At 41.3% G+C, this 22,060-nt stretch overlaps 1 protein-coding gene across 2 annotated transcripts in view; it reads left to right on the top strand.

The window, feature by feature from the left end:
• The first annotated feature begins 786 nt into the window (after positions 1-786).
• LOC115166326 (MAP kinase-activated protein kinase 2-like) overlaps positions 787-22,060 on the top strand; it is a 38,973-nt gene continuing 17,699 nt past the window's right edge. Inside the window, exons 1-2 of one of the 2 annotated variants that reach the window (XM_029720234.1) lie at positions 788-930; positions 1,205-1,423. In XM_029720234.1, the coding sequence (XP_029576094.1) occupies positions 1,358-1,423 (66 nt within the window). In that variant the 5' untranslated portion in view covers positions 788-930; positions 1,205-1,357. Of the gene's footprint in view, positions 1,424-22,060 lie in introns of both variants that reach the window. The other variant, XM_029720233.1, reaches the window with a different exon arrangement.

Genomic DNA, 22,060 nt, shown 5'->3' on the forward strand with positions numbered 1-22,060 from the left:
GGCATAGGGTGGGGGGGTCGCAATCTTTTGAAACTTAAAAATGCGCTATTAAGTGTCTATAATCAGCACAATTGCTTTCATTGCGTATTATTAATATTATCTAAATTACATAGTTATGTTTCAGTGATATATTGGGGGGGACAAATCATATTTTTCCCAGGATGGGGGGGTCGTGTCCCCCAAACCCCCCCCGGGATTTCCGCCCCTGCGTCTGGCCCATTCGATACTGAAGTCAGTACCCTGTAAAGACAGAGAAGCGACGAAGACATGATAAGACATGATAACATCTTGTCAATAAAAGGAAAGCATCTGCAAAGATTTTTTATAACTAAAACAAGAGACCACAGCCTGTCGTTTCCAACCGGAACAGATGAGTCATAGTGGGCAGAACAAAAAAGGAGGTGGGCAGAGCCAAGCACGAGCTAGCGAGATCCTATTGGCACTACGCGTGTGAAAAACTCAATTCGCCTTTGCACTCCCAGACAACGTGATTTTGTAAAACTTTGTCAAAGGGTAAAAAGTCTACAAAACTTAGTCCACTCTGTTTATAACATATTCTAGTTTGCGGTAAATAATATTGGATTGAAATCAAATGATTAATCGATGAGAAGATTTGCAGAATCTAGGCCAAACTCCATCTCCTTTCAAGTTCTCCCACTGCCGGCCGCTGGGCTTCCTCTCACTACCATATGTGGTAGTGTGTGGAAACGCCAAGCGGATGCTTCATATTTATACATCCAGTGAAATGTCTGTCTCATTGTTCTGTCTGTGGTGTCCGCTTCACGAAAAATAACCCCTCCTCCTTTCTCTGGTGGTGACTTTAATGCAGGTGGCAGTGAGTGAGTCGGAACGAGTCAATCTAGCTTCGCCGCCAAGATAAGTTGATATAACTTTGCTATATATGAATATCACGCGACGGTTCATAAGCAAGTAGGTTAGATAGCTCGTTGGCTAGCTATCTAAAGTTATTTTAAGTGTACTGTTGACTGTAGCACTGATATTTTCATTGTAAGATATTGCTAGATCGTTAGCATGCTAGGGCAACCACACATCAGCAGGTAGCTAGCTAGCATTAGCGAACCGTTAAGGAAGCCACTGTTTCCATTTTAACTGAGGATTTCACGGCGGAAAAATTATAATTGTTATCAGTGAACCCGCGCTCTCAAACCAAATCAGAAAAATGTTGTCTAATCCTCAAAACCAGAACCAGCCGGCGTTTCCGAACCAGCAACAACAGCAAGTGCCAAATCTGAACTCTGCTCCATTTCCTCCGTGTTTCGTCAAACCCCACAACCCTCTTCAAATTAAAAAGAATGCCATAACTGACGACTACAAAGTTACAAATCAAGTCCTTGGGATGGGCATCAATGGGAAAGTATTGGAGATATTCCAAAAAGGAAGTGGAGATAAATACGCTCTGAAGGTAAATGTGTTTTGTGTATCACTCGACTTGATACAATGTTGTGTTATTCTTTTTATTTGAGACTACCAAGTGAAACTGTCTAAAGTGGTCAAGAAAGTGGAACCATTTTACATTTTGAGGAATGGTGCTTCTATAGCCCTGCATATTTGTAAACACAATCGAGTATAAGTATTTTTACCATCCCACTGATGAATGATCAATTATGGTAGTGCACTTCCATGTGCAATGGCCGAAATGTTATTTTGACAGCAAAAACGCGAATTAATTCCTTAAGACATACCCACACTTTCCAAAGCACATTCCATTTCCAGGCTGGAAGTTGAATAGTTTAATAAATCTCACTTGCAACTTTGTTACCATATAATGTTTTCAATGTGATTTGTACTTTATTATGGATCCGCATTAGCTGCTGTTTTGCTTCAGTCCCGCTGTTCCATAAGTTTTTTTAAAAATATTTGTTAATTCTGATTTTACTGCATCAGTTACTTGATGTGGAATCGAGTTCCATATAGTCATGGCTCTATTTAGTACTGTGTGATATGGATAATTTGAAGCACAATAGGTTTCTGTTCAAGTTTTTTTATTTTTAAATTGGGGTGAGATCTGTTTACTCATAAGACAGACGAGAGTCCCACGATACCAGTTAGTCTCTTGCCACTTTCTCCCTGAGGCCCTGACTATACACTAGAAATCCAATGATTCATATCTGACCAAATCATTGCTTTTTTGAATGCATTATGGTCAGCCTCCTCTCATTTTAAAATGGGTAAACTTTCTGATCTTGTTTGAATATGTCTGCATTTAGGCCTCCTCTGCACCTATTCTGACATTGCTTTCATTTTTCTGAGTATTTAAAAAACAATGAGTCTAACACATTATCAGATCTATAGGCCTATTTATGTAACAGATATATTCAAGGCTAAAATTAAACCATTTGTCTCCACAGATTTGATAACTTTAGAGGTTTCCAGGGAACATTTTTAGAAGGGACAATATTTTTTAAATACTGTACACCAGAACTGTTTTTTTCAGAAGTTAAGTAACTGATATGCCACTCATTTGTTTGCTTCACTCACTGCATTGTTGTAAGAGTCCACTATAACTCCTTTGCTTCAACCCTAAGATCTTCTAGATCCCTCAAATTCAACCATGGACCTCGAAGTCAGTTCCACTGGGTTTTTTTTCTTTCATTTTTGCCTTCTAATTAGGGATTGATTTAGACCTGGGACACCAGGTGGGTTCAATAATTATCAGGTAGAACAGAAAACCAGCAGGCTTCAGACCTTGTAGGGGAAGAGTTGAATACCCCTGTTCTAGATCATTGACAGACTTGAATTAGACAATGTCCCATGCTGTTTTCTAGATCTCTCAGATAAGCCTTAACCAATAACAGCATCCCACCCCCTCCTGTCTCCTTTCACCTCACACACACACTCTTCCTCTGATCTCACAGACACACACTCTTCCTCCTTTCATTACTCCTCAGGGCAGTGTTTCTGCCTGCAAGCCCCAGTGTTAGTAGGCAGGCAAAGATCATTGAAAATGGATCACTTCCCCTGATAGTTCCTCAGTCTGCTCCTCTGGGATCTATTAGTCAGCCCTAATGTATGTGTCCTCCTCCTGGACACCTGCTCCATTTGGGGGACCAGGGTTGCAGCTTTGGGATGCTGAGCACAGCTTGACTTTGAAGTGGAGATGAGTGTGAGGATGATGTGTATATGCATTTATACCACAGTAGGGCTGGGCGATATGGCCAAAATATATCACGGTATTTAAAAAAAAAAATTGGACTGTATGACGGTATTTGACTGTATAGAGTTTTTGAATAATAAAAGTTGTAAATTTGCTTTATGAGTAGTGAGTGATCCTAGGGTGGCAACACATACATTCTAAGGGATTTCAATGAGTCTTTCTCCATTCTGATTGTTTTATACTGTTCACTTCAACCAAAACAATTTCAGCACTTTCATAATTTCTGTGAATCCTGCACTCAATTGCAGTGGTGGAAAAAGTACCCAATTGTCATACTTGAGTAAAAGTAAAGATGCGTTAATAGAAAATGACTCAAGTGAAAGTCACCCAGTAAAATACTACTTGTATAAAAGTATTTAGCTTTAGCTTTAAATATACTTAAGTGTTAAAAGTAAATGTAATTGATGAAATGTACTTAAGTATCTAAAGTATAAAACATTTCAAATTCCTTATATTAAGCAAACTAGATGGCACCATTTTCTTTTTTATTTACGGATAGCCAGGGGCACACTCAGACATAATTTACAAACAAACCATTTGTGTTTAGTGTTCTCCAGATCAGAGGCAGTAGATGACCAGGAATGTTCTCTTGACAAGTGCATGAATTGGTCCATTTTCCTGTCCAGCTAAGCATTCAAAATGTAACGAGTACTTTTAGGTGTCAGAGAAAATGTATGAAGTAAAAAGTACAGTATTTTCTTTAGGAATGTAGTGAAGTAAAGTACAGATACAAAGAACAAAACTACTTAAGTAGTACTTGAAAGTATTTTTACTTAATTACTTTACACCACTGCTCAATTGAGATAATTTCCACACAGCCGTGTAGGGCTGCACGATATGGGCAAATAATCTAGGTCTTATTTTTAGCCAAATGTTGTAATTGCGATTTTTGACTTTCGAATTAGAGCAAAACTGTTGGAATCATGGAAATATAATTACTATTCTAATTCTACAGTTAGAATATAATAGTGGGCACATTGAATACAGTGTTTGAGATGATGACAAATTAAAATGCCAGGGAGGAGTTATTGTGAAGGTAGGGTAGGAACTGAAGTGTTGATAAGTGTTTCCTAGGGGACCCTTTAAGCTTTGACTACATTGCATGTTTTCTCTTATCTACTTCATGTAGCTAACATATTCTTTCTTTGCATATTCCTCTTTGATTTAGAAGATACTGTTGCACAAACAACATGCAGATTTAGGTCTACTCCATCACTGGTATTATCAGGCTGTATTAACTAGCTACGTTTTCTCTTACCCAGTACATTTATTAGCATTAGCGGCTAACAATTAGTGTCTCTCAAGATTTAGGGCAACTATCTAAGAAAATACAAACTACCTGTTTGCTGATGTAAGAAACGCAAACTAATAGTTTCATTATAGATTGCTAGTGGATTTATATTAAGAAGAGAAGTGAAAACAGCATTGTTGTCATGAACATTGTTGCATGTGCTGCATTGACCATGCAGACTGAACGCAAGTATCTCGTGGTTGAGGCACATCAAATGCGCTCCTTGAGTGACAGGGGGCGTGGCTAGGTCTGTGTGGAAAGTGGCGCGGAGAGAGATGACTCAAGTAGCAAAGTAAACTATAAAACTTTACTTTACACATGGCGTATCACATTTAACAAACCAAACATTTAAATACCGGTATAGAAGGTAAAATAAAAACCCAAACCGGTCCCTGCATCAATACCGGTATATCATAAAATACGGTATACCGCTCAGCCCTATACCACAGCATTGTTGAGTACTCGTTTCTGATAGGCTAGAAGGGCATTCTAGAATGGGCATTAAAACCAGATAATGGACAGTTGGAAAATAAATCAGGACACCTTGCAATCTTGAAACAATATGCACCTACACATGCAGACCGTACTTGCTACAAAGTTACAGAAAGCTATACCAATAACCACACAAACGGAAATTGGGTACATTGTAAATGCAGTACCAAAAAATGCAAAACTAAGCTAGCTAGCTGATTTGTGGAAGGATGACAGAAAAGCATGTGCGAGTAAGGAGGCCTACAAACCTGAGTCAGTTACACCAGCTCTGTCAGGAGGAATGGGCCAAAATTCCCCCAATTTATTGTGGGAGGCTTGTGGAAGTCTACCCGAAACGTTTGACCCAATTTAAAGGCAATGCTACCAAATTCTAATTGAGTGACTTCTGACCCACTGGGAATGTGATGAAAGAAATAAAAGCTGAAATAAATCATTCTCTCTTCTATTATTCTGACATTTCACATTCTTAAAATAAAGTGATGATCCTAACTGACCTAAGACAGGAACTTTTACTAGGATTAAATGTCAGGAATTGTGAAAAACTGAGTTTAAATGTGTTTCTTTAACTGTATTTAACCTCTTATGGCTAGGGGGCAGTATTTTCACGGCTGGATAAAAAACGTACCCGATTTAATCTGATTATTAGTCCTGCCCAGAAACTAGAATATGCATATAATTATTAGCTTTGGAGAGAAAACACTCCAAAGTTTCTAAAACTGTTTGAATGGTGTCTGTGAGTATAACAGAACTCCTATGGCAGGCAAAAACCTGAGAAGGTTCTGTTCAGCAAGTACCCTGTCTGACCATTTATTTGCTTTCTTTGACATCTCTTCCAAAAACTAAGGATCTCTGCTGTTACGTGACAATACCCACGTCTCCAATGGGCTCTCAGAGCCCGGGAAAAACAGGAATGACGTAATTCAAAGCCCTGGCTGAAACAAAGGAGAGCAAAAGCTAAGTGGTCAATCAGTGGAGTAAGCCTTACGCTCGCGACCTGCCCCGCCCCCGGCTTTCGGTTTTTTCCTCAGTTTACAGACAGGCAGATTCCCGGTCGGAATATTATCGCTTTTCTACGAGATAAATTGCATAAAAATTGGTTTTAAACAGCGGTTGACATGCTTCGAAGTACGGTAATGGAATATTTAGAATTTTTTTGTCACTTTCTGCGCCATGCTCGTGACCGTGATATACCATAGGGATAGTGTCTAGAACGCACGAACAAAACGTCGTTGTTGGAACATAGCGATGGATTATTTGGGACCAAACCAACATTTGTTATTGAAGTAGAAGTCCTGGGAGTGCATTCTGACGAAGAACAGGAAAGGTAATAACATTTTTCTTATAGGAAATGTGATTTTGGTGAAGGCTAAACTGGTTGGGTGTCTAAATAGCTAGCCCTGTGATGCCGGGCTATGTACTTAGAATATTGCAAAATGTGCTTCATCCGAAAAGCTATTTTAGTGCATAGAGGAGTTCTGTATCTATAGTTCTTAAAATAATTGTTATGCTTTTTGTGAACGTTTATCGTGAGTAATTTAGTAAATTCAGAACTTCTTTATGCAATCGCCATGTCCGATTTTAAAATAGCTTTTCGGTGAAAGCACATTTTGCAATATTCTGACTAGATAGCCCAGCCATCACGGGCTAGCCTATTTAGACACCCAGCAAGTTTAGCACTCACCAAAGTCAGATTTACTATAAGAAAAATGTTATTACCTTTGCTGTCTTCGTCAGAATGCACTCCCAGGACTTCTACTTCAATAACAAATGTTGGTTTGGTCCCAAATAATCCATAGTTATATCCAAACAGCGGCGTTTTGTTCGTGCGTTCAAGACACTATCCGAATGGTAAAGAATGGTTACGAGCACGACGCATTTCGTGACAAAAAAATTCTAAATATTCCATTACCGTACTTAGAAGCATGTCAACCGCTGTTTAAAATCATTTCGTAGTTTAATTTTCTCGTAGTGGGCGTGGCCAATGGCACGGATGTCGAGGCCGCAGAGACAATGTTGCGGTATTAAATGGTAAATCTTAACTCTAATTTCAGCCTTTGCCCAACCACTTCAAATAAAAAGAAAGTGTTTAGGTGAGAAGTTGTGGGTGTTGGGGAATTGCTCATAAATATTCATTTTGCGGTCGGTTAACGTAGTTGTACCTGATCACAACACTTTCTCTAAAGTATTTTTACCAGAAGTCCACTGGCACTCTGATAATTAAATGATGTGCATCGCGAGCAAATACGGCTCTGGGCCCGGTTTCCCAGTAGCGATGAAACTTAGGCTTACAAGTGTTTTTTAACGATGTATCTTTCTTACAATGGCCAAAGATACTTTTGCTAACTGTGTCGTTGAGGCATGTGTCGATACTGATAGGATCAAAAGAATGGCAGCGGTGCTCTCTGGTCAGCTTTCTCCTTTCAAATATTACCTTAACAACTTATGCCTCAAATCCCATTAACGGGATCGATTTGACAACATCCGGTGAAATGGCAGAGCGCCAAATAAAAAAATAAAAGTATTACAAATATTTAACTTTCATACATTCACAAGTTCGACACACCAAATTAAAGTTGAACTTCTTGTTAATCTAGCCGCCGTGTCAGATTTCAAAAAGGCTTTACGGCGAAAGCAAACCCCATCAAACAAACACAGACAATCATATTTCATCTCACCAGGCGCGACACAAAACTCAGAAATAACGATATAATTCATGCCTTACCTTTGACGAGCTTCTTCTGTTGGCACTCCAATATGTCCCATAAACATCACAAATGGTCCTTTTGTTCGATTAATTCCGTCGTTATATATATCTCATAAATTACCTGTAATCTTTGTCCAAACATTTCAAACAACTTCCCTAATACTACTTTAGGTATTTTTTTAATGTAAATAATCAATAAAATTTAAGACGGGATAAACTGCGTTCAATACCGTAGGAAAACAAAGTGGAGTGTGCCTTTCAGGTTAGCGCCTCTATCAAACAGTACACTTCACTCTACCCTCGTTCTGAACAGCAATACTTCTTCATTACACAAAGGAAAAACATCAACCAATTTCTAAAGACTGTTGACATCCAGTGGAAGCGATAGGAACTGCAAGCAAGTGCCTTAGAATTCTAGATTCTCAATGAAAACCCATTGAAAACAGTGACCTCAATGGATGGTTTGTCCTCTGGGTTTCGCCTGCCAAATAAGTTCTGTTATACTCACAGACATCATTCAAACATTTTTAGAGACCTTTAGTGTTTTCTATCCAAATCTACCAATTATATGCATATCCTAGCTTCTGGGCCTGAGTAGCAGGCAGTTTACATTGGGCACACTTTTCATCCGGACGTGAAAATAGGCCCCCAAGCCATAAGAAGTTAACATTAGAATTATTCCTAAATACTGACGACAGATCAGCTCCTGGAGAGAGATTATCACCTGTAAATATCACCAGCTGTAAATATTGAGCGGCTTATCTAATGCTTACCCTATAATGCACTACATTAATATGTTTCACATCATTGCGCACATGTTAGGTGTATGACCTGATTGAAGACATACCTGTTGTAAATTGATGTGGCACTGAGTAGCTTCGTTCATCGTGAAGTATATTAAGGCAAAAAATTACAGTAGCTAAATGCAACTCAACCGAATGAACATGAAATTTGCCCCCGCTGACAAAATGTAGTCAGTTATTGGCGGTCATTGAGAGACGGGTATCACTGTTATTCTTCTATGCTTAGCGGAGATCTTCTCTTTATAAAGTGATGCGGGAGGGCAAAAAGCTTCTAGCAACGTGGCTGTTCTATGAGAGGTCTGAGGCTGGTGTTAGAATATGAGAGTTTAAGTGCAGCATTAATAACATTGGTTTTAGTTAACAGCTCGGATATTTTAACGATGCTCCTACGAAGGTTCTAACGATATTTTTTATTTTTTATTTAACTAGCCAAGTTAGTTAAGAACACATTTTTATTTACAATGACGGCCTAACAATGAACTTAGCCTTAAAATGCTTTTGGGAAACCGGTCCCAGGACACATGGCTCACAGGGGTAAGGCACCAAGTTCCTGACATCTAAGTTTGAAGACCCCCATTGCACGCCAAAAAATTTTTTAAACGTGGACCAGTGGTGTAAAAATACTTTCAAGTACTACTGAAGTAGTTTTTTGGGGTATCTGTACTTTACTATTTCGATTTTTGGCAACTTTTACTTTGCTACATTTCTAAAGAAAATAATATACTTTTTACTCCATACATTTTCCCTGACACACACTTATCAAGAGAACATCCCTGGTCATCCCTACTGCTTCTGATCTGGTGGACTCACTAAACAGAGAACATCCCTGGTCATCCCTACTGCTTCTGATCTGGCGGACTCACTAAACAAATGCTTCATTTGTGCCCCTGGCTATCCGCATAATAAAAAAACATAAGTACGGAAATGTGCCTTACTGCCTTTTGAAATTTGTGTAACGTCAGTAGTCTAGTCAAGGAAACATGCAAAATATATTGGCACACTCCATTTACCAGGACCATTGCCAAATAAGGCGCGCTGCCACCTGCTTTTATAGTAAGCCTTGAGGCGGTACCACCCAGCACATCTAGAAGGGAGTGTATTTCATACCGAACCTCTCCCTTGATGACTTAAGGCATTTCATTTAGATAAATGAATGTAATACTTCTAAGAACCCGTGGACACCCTGACATTAGTAGAGAAGAGTTCAATACAAGACGTTATACTGTACTCTACAGTACTTTCTGCATACTTTATATCTGGTTTTAGTCATTTAAGTTTACACTGAAAATGTTTTACCGTCCTGAAATTGTTTTCCCACCCCACAATACAGTAAAGTACAGGACAGTAAAGAAAGGTATAGAACAGTACTGTATAATGTATTGTACTGTACTGAACTCTACTCAACTACTGTCAGTGTCCGCGGGTCCTTTAAAGTATTACATTCATTTATATAAATTGTCTTATTCAGTTTTCAAAGGTCTTAAATGTGACCGAGAGCCTCCCAAGTTGCGCAGCGGTCTAAGGCACTACATTGCAGTGCTTGAGGCATCATTACAGATCCGGGCTCTATCCCGGGCTGTGTTGCAGCCGGCCGCAGATATTTAAGAGTTTTTGGAAAATGTGGTCGCATAACAACTGAAGGAGATTTTACCGTAATTCTGTTACCAAACTTTCCATTTGGACAGTTCATCCAGTAAATGTGTTTTTGGGAACTTGTCTGTCTAAATTGTACAAAGAAGTCATTGTGCACAGAGTTTGTTTGTTAAACTTTTTGAAATCAGTGTTTTTTGTTTGGCATACATTTTTTAAGTGAAAAATCAGAATCAAATTGTAATTCCATCACACTGGAATCACTTTATCAATAGTACCGTTCTCCCTGATAAAAGTTGTGACGATCACATCCTGCTGTCGTGACAATGCTTAGGTGGTCCATAGACGTGTGTGTGTGCGCATGCGTAAATACGTGTGGTCGGTGTGTGTCATGGTGAGGCAAACGTCAGGGAATGACTCTTGTTTGTTGATGTGGAAGTGGGTAGGCTACACGCAGTAAGCAGGGTCAGGAGGACACATCGCTGACACCTTAAACCTCCGATGTGGATTAAGTGCTATTTATTCATATTAGTGCCGTTCCCCTGTTCAAATTCAGTTGGCCTACTTTTTAGTTGCTCTGGATTTCTGCATGTTTGGTTTAGTGCATATTTACATTGAGATGATATCAGGAGTCAATTGTACTGGGTATTTCCAAATGTATACAATACTTTAATGAGGAGAATTTCTTATGTCTCTGTGTGTGTTGGGCATTTCCATGTAAAGTACCCATGAGCACCAACGTGAAGTTCATGGGAGCATGTCAAATTGGGTGTCAAATGAAAGCGAAGAGTCTATATATTTTTTGTTGTTGTTGAAATGAAAACATATATACATTTTATTACCATTTGCCATCCTAACAATTAGGAATAAGCAAAGAGTTTGATTTCTGGTCAAACAGATGGAAAAGGGATTTTGGACATCTACCAGAAAAAGTATTTTAAAAGCTAAATATGTAAAAACACAATATTGAAGTGAAGACCCTAATATCAGCACTTTTATATTTAGTTTGGTAGAAATGATTTGCCTTCTCTAATTTAAGAATCAGTGCCTTGTAATTCCGTTACCAAAAACCCACATACAGTGCATTCGTAAAGTATTCAAACCCCTTGATTTTTTCCAAATGTTGTTACATTACAGCCTTATTCCAAATGTATTAAATCCTCACACAATACCCCATAATGAGAAGGCAAAAGCAGGTTTTTAGAAATATCACATTTACATAAGTATTCAGACCCTTTACTCAGTACTTTGTTGAAGCAGCGGTTATATCCTTGAGTTTTCTTAGGTTTGACGCTACAAGCTTGGCACACCTGTATTTGGGGAGTTTCTCCCATTCTTCTCTGCAGATCCTCTCAAGCTCTGTCAGGTTGGATTGGGAGTGTCGCTGCACAGCTATTTTCAGGTTGTAGTTCTGTTGGAAGGTGAACCATTGCCCCAGTCTGAGGTCCTGAGCACTCTGGAGCAGGTTTTCATCAAGGATCTTTCTGTACTTTGCTTCGTTCTTCCAGACGTGAACTCTCTGGCCTGAATGCCAAGAGTCAATCTTGGTTTCCTCAGACCAGAGAATCTTGTTTCTCATGGTCTGATAGTCCTTTAGGCCAACTCCAAGCGGCTGTCATGTGCCTTTTACTGAGGAGTGGCTTCAGTCTGGCACTCTACCATAAAGGCCTGATTGGTGGAGTGCTGCAGAGATGGTTGTCCTTCTGGAAGGTTCTCCCATGTCCACAGAGGACGATCGGGTTCTTGGTCACCTCCCTGCCCAAGACCCTTCTCCCCCGATTGCTCAGTTTGACCGGGAGGACAGCGCTAATTAATTTTTTATAAATTAGCAAACATTTCTAGAAACCTGTTCGCTTTGTCATTATGGAGTATTGTGTGTAGATTGAGGACTTTTTATTTAATCCATTTTAGAATAAGGCTATAAATGTGGAAAAGGGCAAGTGGTCTGAATACTTTCCGAATGCACTGTATCTTTTAAGATATTGATGAGGGACGATAATGGAAATTCACAGAAGTAAAAGTAAACGTACCAATTAGTTGTCTTGTTTTTACTGATATGAACTTTATGAATTAAGTGACTAAATCTCGTAATTCTGTTACCAGAATTACTACAATTGAATTGACTGCAATGGGAAATCATAGTAGTCTCAAACTAATTTTGGGTCACCTGCTACTGTCGTTTCATGATCAACAACTCATGGTGTGGTTGTAGGAATGTACAAACCCTTAAGAGTTTCTGTTCCCCTGACCTGGATTACTTCGCAATCAAATGCTGACCCCATTATCACCTGAGACAATTCACAGCTGTTTGTATCACGTCTGTGTACATTGCCCCACAATCCAACACCGCGCTGGCCCTCAAGGAATTACACAGAACTTGGAACAAATTGAAAACAGCATATCCCGAGGCTGTATTCGTTGTACTTTAACAAAGGACGTTTTAGGAAAATTCTCCCTAAATACCACCAACACATCTCTTGCTTCACTCGTGTAAAAAAATACGTTGAACCATTGTTTTTCCCGAGACAGGTACAAACCCCTCCTTTGCTATATGAGTAGTGCGTGACCCTACGGTGGCAACACATACATTCTAAGGGATTTCAATGGGTCTTTCTCCATTCTGTTTTATAGTGTTCAATTCAAATTCAACCAAAAATAATTTCTGCATTTCCTGCATTCATTCGAGATAATTGACACACTGCCACGTAGGGCTGCATGATATGGGCAAATAATCGAGGCCTTATTTTTATCCAAATGTTGCAATTGTGGTTTGACTTGCGATTTAGATCAAAACACTTGGGTGAACTATTGGAATCATGGAAATATGTTTAATTAGAATATAAATAATAGTTGATACTTAAATGCCAGGGAGGAGTTATTGTGACAGGGTAGGAACCAAAGTGTTGGTCAGTGTTTCTTAGGGGACCCTGTAATCTTTGGCTACAATAAATGTTTCTTCATTTAGACAACATATTCATGCTTCGCCTATTCCTCTTTTAGAAGATACTGTTGCATAAACATGCAGATTTAGGGCTACACCATCACTGGTATTAAGCTGTGTAGCTAGCCAAGGTTGCTCTGACTCAGTACATTTATTAGCTAGCTTGCCAGCTAAGTATCAATTTGCATAAGCAGCTAACAAGATTTAGCTAAACCTTGCTAAGAAAAAACAAACTAGATTTTTGCAGATATAAGAGAAACAAACTAGTAGTGTAATTCTAGAACACTTGTGGAGTTATATTAAGAAGCAAAGTGGAAACAACATCGTTGTCATCAATGTTGTTGCATGTGCCCGATTGACCATGCAGACTGAACGCAAGTGTCTCGTGGTCAAGTAACAAAAAATGCGCTCCTTGATTGCCGGGTCGGGGCGTGGAAAGCGGCATGGTGAGAGTGGAGAGGGATGACTCAAGTAGCGGTGTAAACTACAAAAATGTACGTTACATACGGCCTATAACATTTAACAAACCAAACATTTAAATACTGTTATTGAAGGTAAAGTAAAAACCCAAACCGGTTCGTGCATCAATACTGGTGTATATAGTAAAATAAGGTATACCGCCCAGCCCTAGACAACACCTTCATTCTCCATCTCCTCCCAGCCTAGAGGCAGAAATTCAAACTGGAAGCACACGTGGTAAGGTCTGTTCAACGCTGGAAACACTGACTGAAAACACTGCCGAGTACAAACAGACCACCTATGACCTCTGCAAGACAATCAGAGACAAAAAGACCTTACAAGTGGAATCACAATTCAACGGCTCAGATACGAGACCCATGTGGCAGGGACTTCAGACAATCATGGATTACAAAGGGAAAACCAACCAAGCTAAACACCTTTTGTGCCAGCTTTGAGGAAAACAACACAACGCCACTGACATGGGCCTCCGCTGCTCACGAGGACTGTGGGCTCCCGATCTCTGTAGCCTATGTGAGTAGGACCTTCTAGTGTGTTAACCCCTTCAAGCCTGCCGGCCCGTATGGCATCCCAAGCCGCGTTTTCAGAACATGCGCAGACCGTATGGCTGCAGTGTTTTTAAAGACCTTTTCAACCTCTCACTATCCCAGTCTGTCAACCCCACTTGCTTCAAAATGGCCACAATTGTTCCTGTACCCAAGCAAGCTAACTGAACTAAATGACTCGCCCCATAGCATTCAGGCTGTATCACAACCAGCCGTGATTGGGAGTCCTATAGGGTGGCGCACAATTGGCCCAGCGTCGTACGGGTTTGGCTGGTGTAGGCCATCATTGTAAATAAGAATTTGTTCTTAACTGACTTGCATAGTTAAATAAAAATAGCGCTCACTTCTGTCATCCATGAAGTGCTTTGAAAGTCAAGGATCATATCACCTCCACCATACCCCCTCAACATATCCACTGATGACGCAATCACGTCTTGTCTTTCCTGAACAAGAGGAAAACCTATGAGAATGCTGTAAATCGACTATAGTTCAGCTTTTAACGCGATAGTGCCCTTCAAGCTTGTCTGAATTTCTCCATGTGCAACTGGATCCCTCCAGTACTTCCTTCTCACCTATGACTACAGGGAGGAGGTTAGAGTCCTGGTGGAGTGATGCCAGGAAAATAACCGCTCCCTCGAGGTCAACAAAACCAAGGAGCTTATCGTGCTCTACAGGAGACGAAAGAGGGAGCACACCCCCTTCCTCATCGACGCCACACCGGCACAGTCGTGAAGAAGTTGCAACAGTGCCTCTACAGCCTCAGGCGGCTGAGGAAATTCAGCATGGCCCCTAAAGGTGCCAGCATGCTTCAGTTCAGCTGGCGCTTAGCCGAACTCGGCTAGCCGAACTGAATGAGGCAGTTAGCAAAGACCTTCGCTTGAGAAAGATGGCCACAATTGTTCCTGGCCAAGAAGATCATTAAGGCCCTCAGTCACCTGAGCCATGGACTGTTCACTCGGCTACCGTCTGACAGTACAGGTGCATCAGAGCTAAGAGAGACTAAAAAACAGCCTCTATTTTCAGGTCATCAGACTGTTGCACAATCACACAACACACACACACACAAGCCATCACACACACGCATACCTCATACTCAAACACATGCACATATATATATATATATATATATATATATATATATATATATATATATATATATATATATATATATATATATATATATATATATATATATATATATATATATATATATATACACACACACACTCTCTCTCTCTCAGCCAATGCTGCTGTCACATGCTATAGAGACATTGAACCGCTGGACACTTCGTTACACAATGTGTATTTAAATACTGTATCCCCGACATCTCATTCTATTATTTCTACTACTGTAAATTGTATTTTAGTTACTTTTTATACCTCGCATTTATTTGATTTATATACTGGATTCTTGACATGGCTCACTCTAATATACACTGGGTTTACAAAACATTAGGAACACCTTCCTAATATTGCGTTGCACCCCCTTTTGCCCTCAGAACAGCCTCAATTTGTCAGGGCACGGACTCTACAAGGTGTCTATGTGTTCCAAAGGGATACTGTCCCATGTTGACTGCAATGCTTCCCTCAGTTGTGTTAAGTTGGTTGGATGTCCTTTGGGTGGTGGACCATTCTTGATACAAACTGTTTTGAGTCTGAAAACCCCAGCAGTGCTGCAGTTTTTGACACTCAAACTATTGCTTCTGGCACCTACTACCATACCACGTTCAAAGGCACTTAAATATTTTGTCTTGTCCATTCACCCTCTGAATGGCACAATGCATGTCTAAATTGTCTCAAGGCTTAAGAAGCCTTCTTTAACCTCTCTCTCGCTCCCGCTCTCTGACACCTACCCTCTTTCCATTTATTGTAACAAGCATCCTCACCACATGAGCACCGAGTAACACCGCACACCCATGGACATCGAAAAGTAGAAGCATGTCTGTTATACGAAATAAATTCATATAATGCACACCACCAACTCAAACAGCTGTGTGCAGCCTACTGTAGCTGCTGGTAAAAGTAATTTAAAGCCTATAGGCTACTTTATCATTCAGGATGTAACTTTCCAGTGCTACTATTTTTGCCAAGTAATGTTGCTTTTAAAACCTCTTAAGGATCCGACCCGTTTTTTTTCTCCAATTTTCGCCTAAAATGACACCCAAATCTAACTGCCTGTAGCTCAGGACCTGAAGCATGGATATGCATATTCTTGATACCATTTGAATGGAAACACTTTGACATTTGTGGAATTGTGAAATAAATGTTGGAGAATATAACACATTAGATCTGGTAAAAGATAATACAAAGTATATTTTTTTGTACCATCGTCTTTGAAATACAAGAGAAACGCCATAATGCATTATTCCAGCCCAGGCGCAATTTAGATTTTGGCTGCTAGATGGCAGCAGTGTATGTGCAAAGTTTTAGAATGATCCAATGCATATCTGTTCAAAATGTTGTATCAGACTGCCCAAATGTGCCTAATAGGTTTAATAATACATTTTCAAGTTCATTACTGTGCACTCTCCTCAAACAATAACATGGTATTATTTCACTGTAATAGCTACTGTAAATTGGACACTGCAATTATTGTTAAAGATGTCTGTCCTGAAAAATGTTCATGTTACTTACAACCTCATCCTAATCACATATTAGCCTATGTTAGCTTAACCACCCCATGGGGGGGACACCGATCCTATAGAGGTTAAAACAAAATCCGACAACCCCATAGTACACGTGTCAAACTCATTCCCTTGTACTTGATTGAAGGTCACTAATTAGTAAAGAACTCTCCTCACCTGTTTGTCTAGGGGTTAATTGAAAGGGGAAAAAACAGCGGACACTAGGCCCTCCATGGAATGATTTTAACACCCCTGCCATAGTAGAATAGTTGACCTATTTACCTAGTCGGCTTGATGTGTGTTCTATGTGAGAGAAATACGGTGCTTTCAGACCCCTTGACTTTTTCCACATTTTGTTACGTTACAGCCTTATTCTAAAATGGATTAAATTATTTTTTCCCCCTCATCAATCTACACATAACACCCCAAAATGAAAAAAAGGAAAACAGGTTTTTAGGAACAAAAATTCAAATTCATAAAAAATAACATACCTTATTTACTTAAGTATTCAGACCCTATGAGACTCAAAATTGAGCTCCGGTGCATCCTGTTTCTATTGATCATCTTTGATGTTTCTATAACTTGATTGGAGTTCACCTGTGGTAAATTCAATTGATTGGACATGATTTGGAAAGACACACAGCGGTCTATATAAAGGTCCCACAGTGCGCCTTTTACTGAGGAGTGGCCAGACTGAAGCCACTTGGAGTTTGACAAAAGGTACGTAAAGGACTCTCAGACCATGAGAAACACGATTCTCTGAAAGAAATATTGAACTCTTTGGCCTGAATGCCAAGCTTCACGTCTGGAGGAAACCTGGCACCATCCCTACTTTGAAGCATGGTGGTGGCAGCATCATGCTGTGGGCATGTTTTTCATTGACAGGGACTGTGAGACTAGTCAGGATCGAGGGAAAGAGGAACGGATTAAAGTTCAGAGATCCTTGATGAAAAACCTGCTCATGAACACTCAGGACCTTGGACTGGGGTGAAGGTTCACCTTCCATCAGAACAACGACCCTAAGCACACAGCCAAGACAACACAGGAGTGGCTGTGGGACAAGTCTCTGAATGTTCTAGAGTGGCCCAGCCAGATCCTGCAATTGAATCCTGTCGAATATCTCTGGAGGGACCTGAAAATGGCGGAGTAGCGACGCTCCCCATCCAACCTGACAGGGCTTGAGAGGATCTGCAGAGAAGATCCCCAAGCTTGTAGCGTCATATCCAAGAAGACACTAGGCTGTAACTGGCTGCTTCATTAAATAATTCCCGCAAAAAAAAAACGTCTCAACTGGGATGCTGGCCTTCTAGGCAGAGTTGCAATGAAAAAGCCATATCTCAGACTGGCCAATAAAAATAAAAGATTTAGATGGGCAAAAGAAAACAGACACTGGAGAGATGAACTCTGCCTAGAAGGCCAGCATCCCGGAGTCACCTCTTCACTATTGATGTTGAGACTGGTGTTTTGCGGGTACTATTTAATGAAGCTGCCAGTTCAAATCAAATGTATTTATATAGCCCTTCGTGCATCAGCTGAAATCTCAAAGTGCTGTACAGAAACCCAGCCTAAAACCCCAAACAGCAAGCAATGCATGTGAAAGATGCACGGTGGCTAGGAAAAACTCCCTAGGAAAAACTCCCTAGGAAAAACTCCCTAGAAAGGCCAAAAACCTAGGAAGAAACCTAGAGAGGAACCAGGCTATGAGGGGTGGCCAGTCCTCTTCTGGCTGTGCCGGGTGGATATTATAACAGAACATGGTCAAGATGTTAAAATGTTCATAAATGACCAGCAGGGTCAAATAATAATAATCATAGTAGTTGTCGAGGGTGCAACAAGCACGCCCGGTGAACAGGTCAGGGTTCCATAGCCGCAGGCAGAACAGTTGAAACTGGAGCAGCAGCATGGCCAGGTGGACTGGGGACAGCAAGGAGTCATCATGCCAGGTAGTCCTGAGGCATGGTCCTAGGGCTCAGGTCCTCCGAAAGAAAGAAAGAGAATTAGAGAGAGCATATTTAAATTCTCACAGGACACCGGATAAGACAAGAGAAATACTCCAGATGTAACAGACTGACCCTAGCCCCCCGACACATAAACTACTGCAGCATAAATACTGGAGGCTGAGACAGGAGGTTATCAGAAGACACTGTAGCCCCATCCGATGATACCCCCGGACAGGGCCAAACAGGCAGGATATAACCCCACCCACTTTGCCAAAGCACAGCCCCCACACCACTAGAGGGATGTCTACAACCACCAACTTACTGTCCTAAGACAAGGCCGAGTATAGCCCACAAAGATCTCCGCCATGGCACAACCCAAGGGGGGGCGCCAACCCAGACAGGAAGACCACGTCAGTGACTCAACCCACTCAAGTGACGCACCCCTCCCATGGACGGCATGGAAGAACACCAGTAAGCCAGTGACTCAGCCCCTGTAATAGGGTTAGAGGCAGAGAATCCCAGTGGAAAGAGGGGAACCGGCAAGGCAGAGACAGCAAGGGCGGTTCGTTGCTCCAGCCTTTCCGTTCACCTTCACACTCCTGGGCCAGACTATACTTAATCATAGGACCTACTGAAGAGATAAGTCTTCAGTAAAGACTTAAAGGTTGAGACTGAGTCTGCGTCTCTCACATGGGTAGGCAGACCATTCCATAAAAATGGAGCTCTATAGGAGAAAGCCCTACCTCCAGCCGTTTGCTTAGAAATTCTAGGGACAATTAGGAGGCCTGCGTCTTGTGACCGTAGCGTACGTGTAGGTATGTACGGCAGGACCAAATCGGAAAGATAGGTAGGAGCAAGCCCATGTAATGCTTTGTAGGTTAGCAGTAAAACCTTGAAATCAGCCCTTGCCTTAACAGGAAGCCAGTGTAGGGAGGCTAGCACTGGAGTAATATGATCACATTTTTTGGTTGAGGACTTGTGAGGCGTCTGTTTCTCAAACTAGACACTCTAATGTACTTGTCCTCTTGCTCAGTTGTGCACCGGGGCCTCCCACTCCTCTTTCTATTCTGGTTAGAGCCAGTTTACGGTGTTCTGTGAAGGGAGTAGTACACAGTGTTGTACGAGAAGTTCAGTTTCTTGGCAATTTCTCGCATGGAATAGCCTTCATTTCTCAGAAGAAGAATAGACTGACGAGTTTCAGAAGAAATGTCTTTGTTTCTGGCCATTTTGAGCCTATAATCAAACCCACAAATGCTGACGCTAGTCTACTAGTCTAAAGAAGGCCAGTTTTATTGCTTATTTAATCAGAACAACAGTTTTCAGCTGTGCTAACATAATTGCAAAAGGGTTTTCTAATGATCAATTAGCCTTTTAAATTGATTAACTTGGATTAGCTAACACACCGTGCCTATGGAACACAGGAGTGATGGTTGCTGATAATGGGCCTCTGTACGCCTATGTAGCTATTCCATAAAAAAATCTGCCATTTCCAGCTACAATAGTCATTTACAACAATATCAATGTTTACACTGGAATTCTGATACATTTTATGTTATTTTAATGGACAACAAAATGGCTTTGCTTTTTCAAAAACAAGGACATTTCTAAGTGACCCCACATTTTTTGAACGGTAGTGTATGTGTATATTATGTAATATGTGTATATTATATAAACTAATTCTTGAATCCAAATAACTTCAGATCTTCATTGTAAAGGGTTTAAACACTGTTTCCCATGCTTGTTCAATGAACCATAAACAATTAATGAACATGCACCTGTGGAACGGTCGTTAAGACACCAACAGCTTACAGACGGTAGGCAATTAAGGTCACAGTTATGAAAACTAAGGACACTAAAGAGGCCTTTCTACTGACTCTGAAACAACACCAAAAGAAAGATGCCCAGGGTCCCTGCTCATCTGCGTGAACGTGCCTTAGGCATGCTGCAAGGAGGCATGAGGACTGCAGATGTGGCCAGGGCAATAAATTGCAATGTCCATACTGTGAGACGCCTAAGACACCGCTACAGGGAGACAGGACGGACAGCTGATCGTCCTCGCAGTGGCAGACTACGTGTAACAACACGTGCACAGGATCGGTACATCCGAACATCAAACCTGCGGGACAGGTACTGGATGGCAACAACAACTGCCCGAGTTACACCAGGAATGCACAATCCCTCCTTCAGTGCTCAGACTGTCTGCAATAGGCTGAGAGAGGCTGGACTGAGGGCTTGTAGGCCTGTTGTAAGGCAGGTCCTCACCAGACATCACCGGCAACAACGTCGCCTATGGGTACAAACCCACCATCGCTGGACCAGACAGGACTGGCAAAAAGTGCTTTTGTCTGACGAGTCGCGGTTTTGTCTCACCAGGGGTGTTGGTCTTCGCGTTTATCGTTGAGGGAATGAGCATTACACCGAGGCCTGTACTCTGGAGCGGGATGGAGGTGGAGGGTCTGTCATGGTCTGGGGCGGTGTGTCACAGCATCATCGGACTGAGCTCGTTGTCATTGCATGCAATCTCAACACTGTGCGTTACAGGGAAGACATCCTCATCCCTCATGTGGTACCCTTCCTGCAGGCTCATCCTGACATGACCCTCCAGCATGACAATGCCACCAGCCATACTGCTCGTTCTGTGCATGATTTTCTGCAAGACAGGAATGTCAGTGTTCTGCCATGGCCAGCGAAGAGCCCGGATCTCAATCCCATTGAGCACATCTGGGACCTGTTGGATCGGAGGGTGAGAGCTAGGGCCATTCCCCCCCAGAAATGTCTGGGAACTTGCAGGTGCCTTGGTGGAAGAGTGGGGTAACATCTCACAGCAAGAACTGGCAAATCTGGTGCAGTCCATGAGGAGGAAATGCAGTACTTAATGCAGCTGGTGGCCACACCAGATACTGTTACTTTTACCCCCCCCTTTATTCAGAGACACATTATTCCATTTCTGTTAGTCACATGTCTGTGGAACTTGTTCAGTTTGTCTGTTGAATCTTGTTATTTTCATATAAATATTTACACATGATTAGTTTGCTGAAAATAAACGCAGTTGACAGTAAGAGGATGTTTATTTTTTTGCTGAGTTTATTATTTGTACGTTTTCCTGAGTCTAACCTTTCCATAGAGGGGTGATATATAGCCTAAACTGTTCGGATGCTACAGACAGAAGTGTGCAGATTGGCGGTACTGACTTCAGACGAATCCCTTGACACTTGTGGGTGTCGTAGAGCAGAACTGAGAACACCATCACGTTCATGAGTCACCTTTCCAGAGTGGATCTTGGGCCAAACCGTTCCAATCCCTACAGATTTTTGGGATGTCTCATGTTCTCACAAACACCGCTGTAGCTCGGCCACCTTCCACTCCGGATGCGGAAGGCCACCATTGGCGGATGCGGTGGATTGATTGTCAATGTGTGTTTGCTTACTAGCCACACGTCAGGTTGACCAAGGGTTAAGCCTTTACCTTTTCAACCAGC

The sequence above is a fragment of the Salmo trutta genome, chromosome 28 (genome assembly GCF_901001165.1).
Source record: "Salmo trutta chromosome 28, fSalTru1.1, whole genome shotgun sequence".
Taxonomy (NCBI): domain Eukaryota; kingdom Metazoa; phylum Chordata; class Actinopteri; order Salmoniformes; family Salmonidae; genus Salmo; species Salmo trutta.